The sequence below is a fragment of the Ciona robusta genome, chromosome 6 (assembly GCF_009617815.1).
Source record: "Ciona robusta chromosome 6, ASM961781v2".
Lineage (NCBI taxonomy): Eukaryota > Metazoa > Chordata > Ascidiacea > Phlebobranchia > Cionidae > Ciona > Ciona robusta.
Window position 1 is genome coordinate 1,074,780 of NC_143240.1, and position 16,847 is coordinate 1,091,626.

Consider the following 16,847-nt stretch of genomic DNA (forward strand, 5'->3'; position numbering starts at 1 on the left):
AAACAAACAAACAAATAAATAAATAACTCTTTTTACCCTCGTATAGACATGGCTACTAAACGCATCGCAAAAATAATTAATCTCATAAATTTAAATGTAGAGTAAGATGGATACCGTCACATAATATCCCATATTTCCTAATCATGTTTTGAACTATGAACATATTATAGTAGGTTGGGGGAAGATGGGACACCTTTTCATTCTTTTTTTTCTGTACCATTTGGTAGTAAACAAAGAGCATTCAAAGAATTTTAAAACTGTATCAGGATATTTAAATAATGTGTGTCATCTTCCCCCATCCTACTATATGTAGAATTTGTTTACTACCAAATGGAACGATAAAAGAGAATAAAACACGAAGCATATTAAACACAGCGTATTAAAGAGTAGAACTTGTTTGCCATTGTAGTAAATAAAGAACATTAAAAAATATATATAGTAGGGTGGGGGAAGATGGGACACCTTTAGCACATAATATCCAGATATTCTGATCGTGTTTTAAGCAATTAACAACGGTCTCTTTAAACAATTAACAACGGTATGGGAGTCATGAGGACATAGTTTCTTATTTTTTTGAGTGTTCTTTGTTTAATACTAAATGGGACGAGAAAATAGAGTTAAAAAGTTTTAGGAGGGGTGGGGTCATTTCAACGGCAGGGGGAGACCTGAGTAAATGAATAGGTAAATACATGAATGAATAATCATAATATTCAATACACCTAGTGTATAAGAAGACACCTCTTTCCCCATCCTACTGTATATGGAATCAACAGAATTATGTTTAGACAGTATCCATCTTCTTTTTTATATTCACAATTTTACGCCACCTGTAATTTTGCAGATCCACAAAATAACTAAAACTTTCCATTTCATTTTACTTCTTTTATTTTCTTGCCGTATCCAATTTTTTTCGTTTTTTTTCACATAACTGAATTAATGTATTTTATACAATTTCGAAACCTACTGTTTACAAGTAACTACTTAATTCAAATGTTGCCTAATCAAAAAGCTTACTAAATACCACTTAACTATATTAAGGGCTCTTTATGAAACTTTACCGATAGTGGAGGACAGTGGAGGACATTTTTTTGAAGTGCAATTTTCGCACTATATGTACGAGTATAGTTCATTTATACTCAATGAATGTATGTAACTTACTTTATCCTCGCGTGGACGTAAAACAACAATCGTTATAACACGGGTTTTCTGTTTCATACACCTCGTACCAGCTTACGAGTTACCATGTATGTTATTTTGTGGGTGGTTATTTTTTGAGAATTTATTAATTTTTTGTTGCGCCTGATAATTTGGGCAACAAATTGCTTTAGTAGTTTGGGGTAATATGGGACATATTTTTATTCTCTTTATCGTCCCATTTGGTAGTAAACGAAGAATATTTACAGAATTATATGAGCATATTCCTAATCTTAATTGTTAAAAAACACGATTATAAAATATGTAATTAAATAATTGTGTGATGTTCTTTGATTACTACTAAACGGGATTTTAAAAAGTAAAATATAGGAAAATAATAACCATCTTACCCCAACCTACTATATAGTAGAGTGGGGGTGTAACAGAATACCCATAATTCTAATGTCACGTGTATCCGGCCGGCGGCCATTATTATCATCATCGTTGTGTAGACCGCATGTTAATCATAACTGAGTTCGTACTAATCGTACATATACAATACAAGCTTCTTCAAGGTCACGCCTGCTTATATAATCGAACCTCAACATTACATGGTGTCAGAGTGAGAAGATGTCCGAGACAGTACAGCTCACACAGCCTAAGTCTATGTGCTTTAGTTCAGCAAATTCTGCAGAAACTTGGCGTAGGTGGGAAGTTTCATTCCGAACCTACCATGCGGCAGCACAACTTGACAGCAAGCCAGGCAAGACCCAGGTTGCAATTTTGTTACACTGTGCAGGTCCAGAAGCGCAAGACATATTTGCTAACTTTCAGTTTAGTAACACAGTTCTTGTCGAAAAGAAAAACAAGAGTTTAAGGATATGTTTGGATCCGAAGCCACTTAATGCCGTCATAATGCGTGAACGGTACAGGATACCAACACCAGCTGATGTACAGGCCCATTTGTCTGGAAAGAAACTATTTACGGTTATGGACATGAAAGACGGATATTGGCATGTCAAGCTTACAGACGAGTCGTCATACCTTACGACATTTCACACCCCATGGGGAAGAAAGCGATTTTTAAGAATGCCATTTGGCATCTCATCAGCAAGCGAAGTCATGCAGAAACGAAACGAAGAAACTTTCGGTGACATTCAAGGAACACACGTCATAGCAGATGACATCATAATAGCCAGCGAAAATGAAGAGGAACATGACAAAATACTACGGAAATTATTAACACGTGCCAGAGAAAAGCGAGTCAAGTGCAATCAAGACAAGATTCAGTTCAAAGTGAACACGGTGGAGTACATGGGAAACCTTGTTACTGAGAAAGGATTGAGACCTGACGACAAAAAGATTGAAGCGATTGTTAATATGCCGACCCCAAATGATGTCGCATCGCTTCAACGTTTGCTCGGTATGACAAAGTACCTTGCACAATATATTCCCAATGAGTCGTCAATTACAGCACCTTTGAGGTTACTATTAAAGAAAGATGCTGAGTGGAAATGGACTGAAACACACAGTAAAGCGTTATCTGACTTAAAAACTGTTTTGACTAGCAAGCCGCTTTTGACTTTTTATGACGTAACAAAGCCAGTAACAATGCAGTCAGACGCGTCACAATACGGGTTGGGAGCATGTTTACTGCAAGAAGGAAAACCTATTGCTTATGCTTCCAGAGCCATGACAAAGGCCGAAGTTAATTACGCCCAGATAGAAAAAGAAATGCTATCAATCGTATTTGCAGCGAAGAAATTTCATCAGTACATTTACGGTAAAGAAGAGGTTGCAGTGGAGACTGACCATAAGCCACTGGAGTCAATTTTAAAGAAGCCCCTAAGCAAGGCACCGCCACGACTTCAACGACTAATGCTATCCCTTCAACCATATGACATTAAAGTACGTTATGTCCCTGGAAAGTATTTGTACCTTGCCGACACGCTTTCTCGAGCGTATTTACAAGGAACATCGGACGAAGAACTTCACGACGACCTAGTACGTGTTATACACTCTTTAATTTCAAATTTACCTGTGACAGCGAACAGATACGAAGATATACAGCGCGCAACAGAGCAAGACACAACGTTACAGAAGGTAACACGCTACTGCCAACACGGATGGCCTCGAACACAAAGGCAAGTTGTACCAGAAGTCCGAAGATACTGGAACATAAGAGATATGCTTCATACAGCCGACGGGATCGTTTTCTACAACGAAAGAATTGTAATACCGACAAAGATGCGAGAGTTCGCATTAAAGCTCATACATGAAAGCCACCTTGGAATGGAGAAATGCAAATCCAGAGCACGAGAACTTCTTTATTGGCCTGGAATGGCGCATGACATAGAAGACATAGTCATGAAATGCACTATTTGTTGCAAGTACCAAAGAAATCACAGACGTGAGGTAATGATTCCACACGAAATACCCGATGGTCGATTTTTAAAAGTCGGCATGGATATCATGACGTTTAGAGGCAACGATTATCTGGTTGTTGTTGATTACTACTCAAAATACCCAGAAATTATATCTTTGACAGATAAGACCGCGAAAACAATCGTGGAACACCTAAAAAGCATGTTTGCTCGTCATGGAATACCGCGAGAAGTTATAAGCGACAATATGCCCTTTGCAAGCAAGGATTTCTTGGATTTCGCAAAATCATGGGATTTTAAAACCACAACGTCGAGCCCGAGATATCCACAATCAAACGGTCAAGCGGAAAGAACAATTCAAACACTAAAAAACCTACTGAAAAAGGCATATGATGATGGCAAAGACCCCTATCTAGCAATCTTGGAGTACAGAAACACACCTATCTCTGATTTACAATATTCACCAGTTCAAATGTTAATGAGTAGAAGACTGCGCACGAAGATACCAATACATAAAGATCTACTAAAACCAGAAGTGGTAGATGCTTATGTAGGACTAAAGAAACGACAACTAAGGCAGAAACATTTTTATGATAGAGGCACTAAAGCCTTGCCACCATTAAAGAAGGGAGATGTTGTAGGGTATCGAAAAGATGGTCACTGGAAGAGAGCCATTGTCACCAATCGAGCGTGTGAACCTCGATCCTATATCATACGAAACGAGTTTGGTAATTTATTACGACGCAATCGAAGGCAACTGAACAATATGCCAGGAGTCATGGTAAACACCTACGTTGATCACAATGACTATGTACCAGACACCCGATCTATGACGTCACAAAGTCAGACCAATGTAAACAACATGCCCATAGTAAATACTAATGCTTCGTCAACAGAGCGTATATCACGCTACGGTCGCCCAATTGTAACGCCAGCTAAATACCGTGATTATTATGTGTAAATATCGCACTGGTATTCATATGCTTGTGTTTTTTCCAGTCAGTTGTCAACATTGCATTTTTCGTTCATTGTTTATGTGTAACGATGTACTCATTTTCATTGATTGACATTTCGTTTTCACAATGTCTCTTTTTAAGAAGGGAGGTGTAACAGAATGCCCATAATTCTAATGTCACGTGTATCCGGCCGGCGGCCATTATTATCATCATCGTTGTGTAGACCGCATGTTAATCATAACTGAGTTCGTACTAATCGTACATATACAATACAAGCTTCTTCAAGGTCACGCCTGCTTATATAATCGAACCTCAACATTACAGGGGGAAGACGGCACACCTTTAGCACTTAATATCCAAATATCCTGATCATGTTTTAAACAACTAACAACGGTCTATGACAGCCATGAGGACACGATCTAATAATTCTTTAAATGATTTTTTTGTGCACTACCAAATGAAACAAGAAAATAGAACAAAAAGGTGTCCCATCTCCCTCCCCCCACCCTACTATGTAATTTTAGCAGTAACCGTCTTACCCCAAGCTACTATATTTTTTCAGTTCTAGCAATAAAATACGATCATAGTTACACGTTTCTCTTGTATTTAATTAAAGATCGGCGTTCTGCAAAATTGTAGATTAGTGTTTGAGCATTTTAACATCGCCTTTATAATATGTACACAAAACGATCTTCGGCGATACATATAAGCGTACAGTTAGACGTAATTATATAACATAGCTAAAGAAACCACTATGCTGGCTGTAATATGTACTACGCAAAATTAAGGAAAATTAATGTGCTGTAGACAAAAAATACGAACATTTTTGGGACAAATCTGATTTTTGATATTTTAAGTATATGAGACACCTATAGGGAATTATGGAAATTTTTTTTTTGTCTAGCGGCGGAAAAGCTGTAAGAGCTTTACTGCTAGATGGCGCAACTGCGCAAGAGCATACTGGACTTATAGAGTTAGTTGTTAAGAATCTGACAGGCATTAAAACAAAGGTGTTAAGCTTTCATGATTAAGCTAATGGCTCTGTAAGCTTTGAGGAGCATAAATCCCTACTGTTTAAGAGGAATTAGGTGCACAATTGAAGCAAGCTACGAAAAAAAAAGCATTTGGGACCATTATACGTTGCAGTGACAGACTAACTATTCTTGGAAGAGACATTGGGATACTGCTTGGGCATATTTGTGCAAAACAACAAGCGCTTTTTGTCGCTCGAATGGACTGCACTTAACAGTGCGGAAAAAATGGACAAAACGTTCTTTTAGTAAATACTCACACCCGAATTCTTATACTTTCCGGGTAAAGATAGACTATTCTTTTATGGAATACATTTAAATCGTGTTGAAAACAAAAAGGAAGTGGTCTTATGCGCAAAAAAACAGCTCGGCAGCTGAAAATAGGGTTAGCCATACAACGAAAAACATACTCAGCAAACTGTAGCGCATGTACAGTGCCGAGACGGCACGTAACAGTGCGTTAACGCGTTACTTATACATTACAAGTGCGAATTGGGCAAACAAGGAAACTTTATATACACTGACTTTTAGAAGGGGTGGGGTCATTTCAACGGCAGGGGGAGACCTGAGTAAATGAATAGGTAAATACATGAATGAATAATCATAATATTCAATACACCTAGTGTATAAGAAGACACCCATGTTATAACTTGACAGTGAGCATGAGGTGTATGAATACACCATGTGTGTCTGGTGTATAAGAAGAAACCCATGTTATAACTTGACAGTGAGCATGAGGTGTATAAATACACCATGCGTGTCTGGTGTATAAGAAGACACCCATGTTATAACTTGACAGTGAGCATGAGGTGTATAAATACACCATGCGTGTCTGGAGTGTAAGAAGACACCCATGTTATAACTTGACAGTGAGCATGAGGTGTATAAATACACCATGCGTGTCTGGTGTATAAGAAGACACCCATGTTATAACTTGACAGTGAGCATGAGGTGTATAAATACACCATGCGTGTCTGGTGTATAAGAAGACACCCATGTTATAACTTGACAGTGAGCATGAGGTGTATAAATACATCATGAGCGTCTGGAGTGTAAGAAGACACCCATGTTATAACTTGACAGTGAGCATGAGGTGTATAAATAGATCATGTGTGTCTGGTGTATAAGAAGACACCCATGTTATTACTTGACAATGAGCATAAGGTGTATGAATGGATCATGTGTGTCTGGTTTACAAGAAGACACTCATGTTATAACTCGACAATGAGCATGAGGTGTATGAATACCCTATGTGTGTCTGGTGTATAAGAAGACACCCATGTTATAATTTGACAGTGAGCATGAGGTGTATGAATACATCATGTGTGTCTGGTGTATAAGAAGACACCCATGTTTTTTATTATTTTTTCTGAGTCGCTTATTTTCTGTGATAACAATAAATTCCTAATTAACAATAAATTGCAAAAACATCTAGAAAATTAATTCCTATTTATCTAACAGCCAAATTAACTGGAAATCCTAATTCCTGATTACCTGGAAAATAAGTTCCTTCAGACGTTCTTTCGGCAGGTCATCAAATTCCTCTTCAAAAGTGAAGGGTTTCTCTGTCACGGGTTCGTCAGCTGGGTCGTAATATTGCTCAAGATAAGGGTGAGCAAGTGCATCGTCGACGTTAATACGCTTGGTGGGGTTGAAGGTCAGCATACGGTCCAAAAGGTCAAGCGCTGGGATCAAAGGTGAAAGGTTAAATTTGTAAAAAAAAATTGTAAAAAATAAGTGAAAAAAGTTTGCAACAAAAAACTGTAAAAAGTACGGAGACAGTATTCTATGTGGAAAATAGAGATTGTACTATACCAGTATTAACATACAATGTTTAAGGAAACTTCATTCTATTCCCATTTGGCAGTAAACAAAGAAATTTAAAGAATTATAAAACCGTATCCTCACGACTCCTATAGACTGTTGTTAATTGTTTAAAACACGATCAGGATATAAAGTGTCCCGTCTTTCCCCATCCTACTATACATTGATTTTATGTAAAAAAATGTGTTTTTTTTAACAACTTTTAACCAAATTTAAAACCTAAAACTCCAAAAAAAACAGATAAAAAATTACCTTTTTCGTCAGCTTTTGAGTAGAGACGAGACCAAGAGAGGCGTGGCTTGTTCGGCAGAGACATAAGATAAGCACGAGCTTTCTCATTGATGATGCAGTTGAGGTCCTCTTCTGATGGGGAGCCAAGGATGCCTAGAGGATGGATAAAGATTTGTACCTTATGCTCGCTGTCGGGTTTTGACATGGGTGTATTTTTGTACACCAGACAGTCAGACACACAAGGTATATTTATACACCACATGCTCACTGTCAAGTTATAACATCGGTGTATTTTTGTACACCAGACACACAAGGTGTATTTATACACCCCATACTTATTGGCAAGTTATAACACGGGTGTCTTACTGTCTTCCTATACACCAGACACAAATGGTGTATTCATACACCTCATGCTCACTGTACAGCGATAAAATATATAGGCTACACATGATTTTGTAAAAAAATTATAACATAAAATAAAAATTATATATATATACAGTAGGATGGGGGAAGATGGGACACTTTTTAACTCTATTTTCTCGTCCTATTTAGTAGTAAACAAAGAACCTTTAAAGAAATATGAAACTATGTCCTCATGACTCTCATAGACCGTTGTCAATTGTTTAAAACACAATCAGGATATCTGGATATTGTGTGCTAAAAATGTCCCATCTTCCTTCACCCTACTATACATTAAAAACAAAATTAAAACATTTCTGGTAATAACAGAGCTAAATGCATTAACATTTATATTAATTTATATAAAACTTGCAAAAGTTTTGTAATTCTTTTCCATATGTTGAATAGTAAAATTATTTGCCATAATGAGCTTTAGGTATTGACTTATGGCACCCATATGTTTATAAATAGACAGACATATTGATTTATTGAGCACCAGGTGGATATGCCTTATTACATTAGATTAAAGTACAAATCCCTTACTAATTAAAAGAAAAGAAATTGTTTTTTTTTAGAAAAAAAAAACAACAAAAAGCAACATTTTTAGAAAAAAAACAACTTGAAAAAAACAAATAAAAACAACATAAAAGCTAAAAAATGCAAACAAAAAGTTTTATAAATTAGACAGCCAGATACCGGTACATAATTCGTTAAAGGTTCTTTGTTTACTAGCAAATGGGACAAAAATAGAACGAAAAGGTGGCCAATCCCCCCCCCCTGATATATAGTAAGGTGGGGAAAGATGGGACACTTTTATCACATATTTAAATATTCTGATCGTGTTTTAAACAATTAACAACGGTTTATGGGAGTCGTGAAGACATAGTTTTATAATTTGTTGAATTTTCTTTGTTTTCTACTAAATAAGACAAGAAAAGAGAATAAGCATATGTCCCATCTTCCCCCACCTTACTATATCTGTTTTTGTTTCTTAAGCATTAAAAAAAAGGTGGCTGAAGCAGCTAGAACAGTTCTAACTTACCTAAAATGTGATTAAGCTGATCCAAATAGTGTTTTCCAGGAAAAATTGGTCTGTTACTAATCATTTCAGCCAGAATGCATCCGACAGACCAAATATCAATTGATTTTGTATACCCCTTCGAATTGAGCATGATTTCGGGAGCTCTGTACCATCGGGTGGCGACGTACTCAGTGAGGAACCCCGTGTGGTCGTGCTCGGGGTCGGCAACTCTCGCCAAACCAAAGTCGCAAATCTAACAAAAAAATTAATTTTGAGGTATTGGAAATTTAAATGGATAAATTACTAATAATAATGTTTCAATTTAAATACTAATTCCTGTAAATTTATTCTATATTAGTGAGGTCCAATTTTTAATTTTAAAATCGTAGAGAGTTTTTGTTATTTTAAAGATCCAATAAATAAATTTCTTATAATTCAGTTTTATTTTAAATACTAATTCCCTTAATTTGTTGTATATTGGCGAAGTCCAACAGCAAGACACACTAGGGACCCAAAATTTAAACCAGGGTTGGCCCAATATCTAAAGATTAACAGTCCAATTCCAAGCTATATATGATATATAAATATATATAGGATTGGGGAAGATGGGACACCGTTCATTCTGTTTTCTCGTCCTATTTGTTAGTAAACAAAGAACATTCAAAGAATTATAAAACTGTATCCTCACGACTCCCATAGACCGTTGTTAATTGTTTAAAACACGATCAGGATATTTGGATATTATGTGCTAAAGGTGTCCTATCTTCCCCCACAGTACTGTATAGCAGTTTTTGATAGAATACAGTTATATGCGTCATTGCATTAGTATATGACTAAACTCGTAACAGTCTACATTATGCAAATATATGTCTGCAAAATAACACCCACCGCTGGTGTTGCTGCAATCCAAATTAGAACAATATGACTATATAGAAAATAATATAGAATGTCCATTAAACAGATTAAGCATTTTTCTTTAATTTGAAAACAATTTTTTATTATTTTTACATATATTTGGGATAAGGCATTATTAAATTTTATAAATATATATATATATATATTTATATTTTACAATTTTAGGCGTTTAGCAAAAACACTATTGCATTTTTAGGGGAAACAGTTTGGAAAAACTGTTTTTTAAACAGGTTTATACATTAAATGGTAATATTATTTTAAAAACTATCATATAACATTAAAAAAACATTTAAAATATAAACACTTTAGCTTAAACTTTTTTGTTATTGTTAATTATTGTAAGTTAAATGGTTCACTGCGGCTTTTTCATTGCAAACAGTTATAAAAAACTTTTTTGAACTGCTTTATATAAAAGCCTTGTTTGATTTTGCAATAAAAGTAAAAACTGCAAATACACAAACAAAATTTTTGCAAATAACACATTTTTTTTCAAAAAATTTTTTTTTTTTTAAATTAGCCTAAAATCTGTGTTAAAAAGTATTGAAAATAAAACAGATTCATTTTAACACCTTAACCTATAATATATAGCAAATGTAGTGCACCAGACTTACAAAAACAACAACAACAACATCAAATTACTCATAGAATGCATAGTGCATGAGATACCAGTAAATATTGGGCACGAAAAATGACAAATTTGTTTATGGGCTATAATGTCGTTACATTATATTTTATATACAGTAGGGTGGGGGAAAATGGGACACCTTTTTATTCTATTTTCTCATCCCATTTGGTAGTAAACAAAGAACATTAAATTGGACGAGAAAATAGAATAAAAAGCTGTCACATCTTCCCCCATGCTATGACACTCCGAAAGTTTTTTTTATAATTTATTACAAATTTGGGAAGTTTTTATAATGCATTTGCTATACATATAGTTTGACAAACCAGCTGTTACTGCAGCGCCAGTGTGCGCTGGTACGAAAACAAGTTATAAAACTCAATTCCAGGTAAAGATTTTGTTGTTTATATTGCATAGCTTACAGCTCAGGGCACGTTTTAGCAAAAGAAAAACAACTGAAATGCATGTTGTGACTAACATTGTATAAAAACAAAGATACCTTTTCAAAATTTAGTAATTGTCATTTGAAGTATAGTAGGGCGGGGAAGATGGGACACCTTTTGAATTATATATATTTTCTCGTCCAATTTAGTAGTAAACAAAGAACTTTAAATGAATTATAAAACCGTTTCCTCACGACTGCCATAGACCGTTGTTAATTGTTTAAAACACGATCAGAATATTTAGATATTATGTGCTAAAGGTGTCCCGTCTTCCTCTACCCTACTATATATACCAAAACCCAGTAGTAACTTTTATAAATACAAGGTATAAAATGGGAAAAAATATTCCTCCATTCATTCATATACTTATTTATTTTAAAAAAATGTGCAGATTTTTGTATACAATTTTTCAGCTATGATATACATTAAGTTACTATAATATAAAATACAGTTTAAAATTATAACATTACAATATAACAACAGGGAAATAGCCTTGGTAGGATAGCTTCCCATAATAACTTCCTATATGAAATAACAGTCCAGCGTTTTGGTTAGAAACTAAATGTTGCTGATTTTACCAAAAACAATATATATAGTAGATGGGGGAAGATGGGACACTTTTTTGTTCTATTTTCTCGTCCAATTTGGTAGTAAACAAAGAACATTCAAAGAGTTATTAAACCGTATCCTCACGACTTTCATATACAGCTGTTAATTGTTTAAAAGACGATCAGAATATTTGTATATTTTTCGCTAAAGGTATCACATCTTTCCCCACAGTATTATATTATATAACATTTGTGTTATATTATACATTTAAAAAAGATCTGCCATGCAAGATTTAGCACAAACTTTTTAAAATCACAAGGGAGGCAGGGATATTTAGACACACAATAATGTGAAACAAATCTATTATCTAACTTATTGGTTGTAATGTTTACTGATTAATACAGTGTAGAAAATGCCAAATTCGACCTGCCCACTCTGCTAGGCAGAATTTGGCACATATATATAAATTCGGTTGCAATACTTTTGGTGCTGTAATGAAATTGGACACTTTTTCAATGATCTTTTGCATAATTCAGCTTATTTTATGCTAAGTTACCCAGTGTGAGCATTAGTATCTTATCTTTGACTGTAAATCAGTTCTAAAAGTCAATCTATTTTGAAAGTCTATATTTAGGCCTAGTTTATGAGATAATCTAAAAAAGTAAAAAAGCTTATTTTATATTTATATTTAAACCAGGTATGCTACTTTTTACTATGTACTACTATTTCAAAAGATAAGAAATTGTAACTATATATATATTTATATATGGTGCTAATTTATAGGAAATCAAAGAACCGCTAAGTAAAAAGGGCAACACCCATTTTGAATTTTGATTTATATTTAAACTAAGTACCAAAAATTTGACCAAGCATTATTATGTGTGATTTATACCATATTAAAAGTCGGGACATGTTTAGGCTGTGTATTTAAATGCATTTAACACTTGGTGAAATAACAGTTACAATTATAAAATTAGTAGTGTAAAAAATCGGCGCAAAATTTTACGGTTATTGACTAAATCAACACAAAACTAAATTCATGCCCTTTTTTTAAAAAAAACTGCCTAAAACAGAAATGGGTAATGCAGTTAGAATTTGCCCTTTAAAAAAACTTATTTAAAACCAAAACCCAGTTAAAACTCCTTTCTGTCTTCTGCTAACCAAAGATTAAATTAAACCTTTGCAGATTAAATTAGTGATTACTGGCCCAGGCTTTTCTAACCTGCGTATCTTAATTAAGGATAGAAAAAGTAAAAACATTGACTGACATTTAAGATGTAGGCATACATACCTAAAAATACAATTCTTATTCTAAAAAAATTGCAAAAGGGTTTTTAAAAGTTGTAATTTAAACCGGCCTAGTCACAAATAGGTTGTCCAAATTGTCAGCCATACAGAAAAAAAAGCGAAAAAATGCACCCAAGTCCCAAATAAAAATACAATTCTAAAAAAAATTGCAAAGGGTTTTTAAAAGTAGTAATTTAAACCGGCCTAGTCACAAATAGGTTGTCCAAATTGTCAGCCATAGTGAAAAAAAATACAAAAAAATGCAGCTAAGTTCCAAATAAAAATACAATTCTAAAAAAAATTGAAAAGGGTTTTTAAAAGTAGTGATTTAAACTGGCCTAGTCACAAAAAGGTTCCAAATTGTCAGCCATAGAGAAAAAAGACGAAAAAATGCCTCCAAATCACATACAAAGTTACATATTTACCTCGAAAGTGGGCATGTGGAGTATAAAGAGACCACACATGGAAAACAACATAATTTTCATTTTATATTTTAACTGTTAAATTGAACTGCCACGTGAGTATAAAAAAGTGACACCCCTGATCAGTGGCGCAGCCAGGAGGGGTTTTTGGGGTCGTGACCCCCCCCCCCTTTTAAACCAAATAACAAAAAAAAAATTATTTTTTTTAAATTTTTTGATTAAACCCCCCCCCCCCCCTTATTTTTTTCCTGGCTGCGCCACTGCCCCTGATAAAGTTTAAGTATCTACACTTCCAATATGACGCACTGAACTTGTATAGCCTTTATTAAGTAGGCTATATAAATGACACTTTAGTATTTACAATGCAATAATATACAGTTTTACAACTGTATGTTATGCTAAGAAACTTCTATATAAGAATTTGTATTTAATTTGAACTCTTTTTAAGTGATAGTACAAATATATATATATATATATATAGGAAAAGATAAAGTTTAGCTATGTATTTTTTAGATTAAACAATATAATTTTTTTACTATATACAATTTAACTTGAGCTTAAATCGAACCATGGCACAATTACTGTAATACAAATGTTTAATTACGGGCTATTAAAAGAGGCCAATGTAAAAGATACTCTGAGAGCTTGACTAAGTAGGGCAGGTAAAAATAACTGATTTTTGCTTTCCTGAATTTTTAAAAAGGGTAAAAATATAATGCCAACGCTATGGTACAAAATTGTTAGCATGTCTTTAGCCCAGAGTTTACAGGTTCAAGGCTTGGCGCTGCTACTATTGTGGGCGTATGTATATTTGGGCAAGACAATTAACGGCAATTGCTCTAACCCGGTGGTCACTAATGGGTTGTCCAAGTTGTCAGTCAAAAATTGCGAAAAAAATCGCAAAAAAAAACATAAAATCACTCACAACGTTACAATATTTATATAATACTTGATAACTCGTAAGCGAGTATGAGGTGTTTTAAACAGAACACCCATGTTATAACAACTGCCTTTGCCCCTCTACACAAGGGTTTTCATTCATTCACAAAAACTACATACCTTTAAATCACAAGTTGTGTTCAGAAGCAAATTGCTGGGTTTTAAATCCCTATGGATTACATTCGCTGAGTGAATATATTTTAATCCTCGTAAAATCTGGTACAAGAAATAGCAGATATGGTCGTTACTCAAATGTTGAGTTTTCAACAGCTTATATAAATCAGTTTCCATAAGATCTTGAACGATGTAGCTGTATGGGTTAAAAGTTAAGGAATTTGTATATATACATTTTAAATGGGTAAAACTGAAAAATTAGAATAGCAAGAACAGATTTATATTCAATGTTTTAGGAGCTTTAAATTATTAAACAGAAAAATTTAATTGTAATTAAAATAGAAATTATATCTAGAAAACATATCTATTTTAATTACTTATATAAATAACTTACACAAACAAAAGTACATATACGAATTAAAAACCGCAGTTTTATTTGGGAAATGGCCTCATCATTGCACTATCACCACTGTATAGTGTTTATTTAAAGTCATGTTTGTAAGATAGGCTAATAAATTGTTTATGCATTTATACTAGGTACTCATGGGTACTCTGGTTTATTTTTAGGGGTGTATACGCATACCTTGCATACCCATGTTAGGCGCCTAAGGCAAAAGCCCAGATCAGTGGTTCTTAAACTTTTTGTATGCTTTACCCATTAACAAAAATGGTTATCAGACTACCCCCAATATGTAATATGACGCTCATTTGATAAAAAGCGAAAACAACTAATTACAGCAGTTATATTTAATACTACGGATGTGCTTGCTTTTGGAAAACGAATTGTTCAATGTCTGTTAAAGTACTACAATTAGCACAATTTTTCTGTTCGTCAACTGATGTGGATTTTGATTGGTTGCTTATTTGCCCTCTGAAATTTAAATAAATAATGGCCTAGAAGGTATATTAGGTAAACATATATGAAGTAAAGGATACACATCTTTCATTTCTGCAAGTGTGGGAGCTCTTATGATATCCTTTATGGAGATAATGTTCTCGTGGTTGAATGAGATCAATATTCTTATCTCACGCAATGTACGTTGACAGTATGTCTGGTGCTCAAATGGACTGATTTTTTTGATCGCCACTTTCTGACCGTTCTGACCATCAGTCGCAGAACTGTATTAAAAAATATATATATATAGTAGGGTGGGGGAAAATGGGACCGCTTTTCATTCCATTTTCTTATCCCATTTGGCAGTAAACAAAGAATATTCAAAGAATTATAAAACCGTATCCTTACGACTTCTATAGACCGTTGTTAATTGTATTTTTTTGGTATAACGCCACTGGAGGATTATTGTATATAGGCCACAAAAATTATCCTTTTTTATTTTTCTCCAATCTGGCATAAAACAATAAATAAATGAACAAAATTGATTTTGTCTCTTAGGTCACGATAACGAAGAATGAAAGAGTTTACAAAAGCGAAAACAAGTGTAGTAACGGTAAAAAAAGTTGTTAAAACAAGCTGATTGATAAAAAAGTAGGAAATAATGAATTGGATAAAAGGCGTGACCGTTACACCCTACAGACGATACAATGTAAATTAAGTAAATAAATTTAATTAGACATAATAAAGTTCTAATTGGGAAAAAAGTGTGCATAAAGACACAACCTGTATACGATATATATCCATATTCTGCAGAGCGTTAGTGAAGGCAATCCAGTGGTCACTAATGGGTTGTAAAAATTACCAGCCAAACATGAAAAAAAAATATTTACCCACAAAGTAGCATTGCTTGTTAACTCGTAACTGGCACCCAGACTGCAGAGTATGGCAGGTGCACGCGCGATTTTTTTACAGACTTTCGGTTATGCACGCCACAATTTGTCCTACGCACGCCAATTAATTAAACAAAGAAAAAAATACGTATTAAATTAAGTAAGATTTCCTAACGTGGCTTGAAAATGTACATGCTTTGCACGCAGATTTTTAATGATAGCACGTGCGAACGCGAAAAATAACCGTCTTGCACGCGCGAGATCTTGTCAGGAACTGCCATACTTTGCAGATTGGACTGGCACGAGGTGTATTAACATCGGTTTTATAACGACTGCCATTTTTCAGCCACGCGAGGATAAAGTAAGTTACATTCATACTTTGGTAATCCTTTAGCTGGTGGCCACTGCGCATTTTAAAGTTAATTTTCGACACAAACACCCTAGTTTTTCCAAAATAAATAATTAAACAGCGGGTATCAGTGAAACCAAAATTTTAGGGGGCCACCAGCTAAAGAATTACCTATACTTTTAACTCACCAAACCATGCCATATGCCCCCTCTCCAATGTAGCTCAGACTTGTATAGCGTGGAGCAACATCAAAAACTTGTCCTCGAACAACTTCGGGAGGTCGCTTGTCCGACATAATTCCTTTTTTTAATAAGAAACTTTTCCTAACATATGCTGTAGACAAAAAAGCTCTATCTATGCAATATTTAAAAATAATTGAAGAATCTTATTATAGCATATAAATTGTTATTTGTTGAACAACGTAAAATGTAGAAAACTTTTCTTAGAATTTGCGGCAAACAAAAAAGCTCCATCTATGTAGATTTTAGAAATAATAAAAGAA

General features: G+C 34.3%; 1 protein-coding gene across 2 annotated transcripts; it reads right to left on the reverse strand.

The window, feature by feature from the left end:
• Nucleotides 1-622: 622 nt before the first annotated feature.
• On the reverse strand, nucleotides 623-16,720 carry LOC149734694 (mitogen-activated protein kinase 1-like). Of its 2 annotated transcripts, none has more exons than XM_089880120.1 (7): nucleotides 16,534-16,720; nucleotides 15,208-15,390; nucleotides 14,278-14,467; nucleotides 9,002-9,233; nucleotides 7,582-7,713; nucleotides 7,000-7,190; nucleotides 623-665 (listed from the first exon to the last, which is right to left on the reverse strand). In XM_089880120.1, the coding sequence occupies exons 1-7, from the start codon at nucleotides 16,638-16,640 to the stop codon at nucleotides 648-650; spliced, it is 1,053 nt and encodes a 350-aa protein (XP_089736246.1). In that variant the 5' UTR covers nucleotides 16,641-16,720; the 3' UTR covers nucleotides 623-647. The 2 variants fall into 2 exon arrangements, with proteins under 2 accessions (XP_089736246.1, XP_089736245.1); XM_089880119.1 differs by lacking the exon at nucleotides 623-665 and adding an exon at nucleotides 5,062-6,070.
• Between the last annotated feature and the right edge of the window lie 127 nt (nucleotides 16,721-16,847).

What these genes read in the sequence shown, in the direction of transcription:
- LOC149734694 (XM_089880120.1), bottom strand. Translation starts at nt 16,640, where the DNA reads ATGTCGGACAAGCGACCTCCCGAAGTTGTTCGAGGACAAGTTTTTGAT. An exon ending in CTTGCAGAAATGAAAGATGT is followed by an intron (nt 14,468 to 15,207) that starts GTATCCTTTACT and finishes TAACCCATACAG; the next exon opens with CTACATCGTTCAAGATCTTA. An exon ending in CTCAAAAGCTGACGAAAAAG is followed by an intron (nt 7,191 to 7,581) that starts GTAATTTTTTAT and finishes CTTTGATCCCAG; the next exon opens with CGCTTGACCTTTTGGACCGT.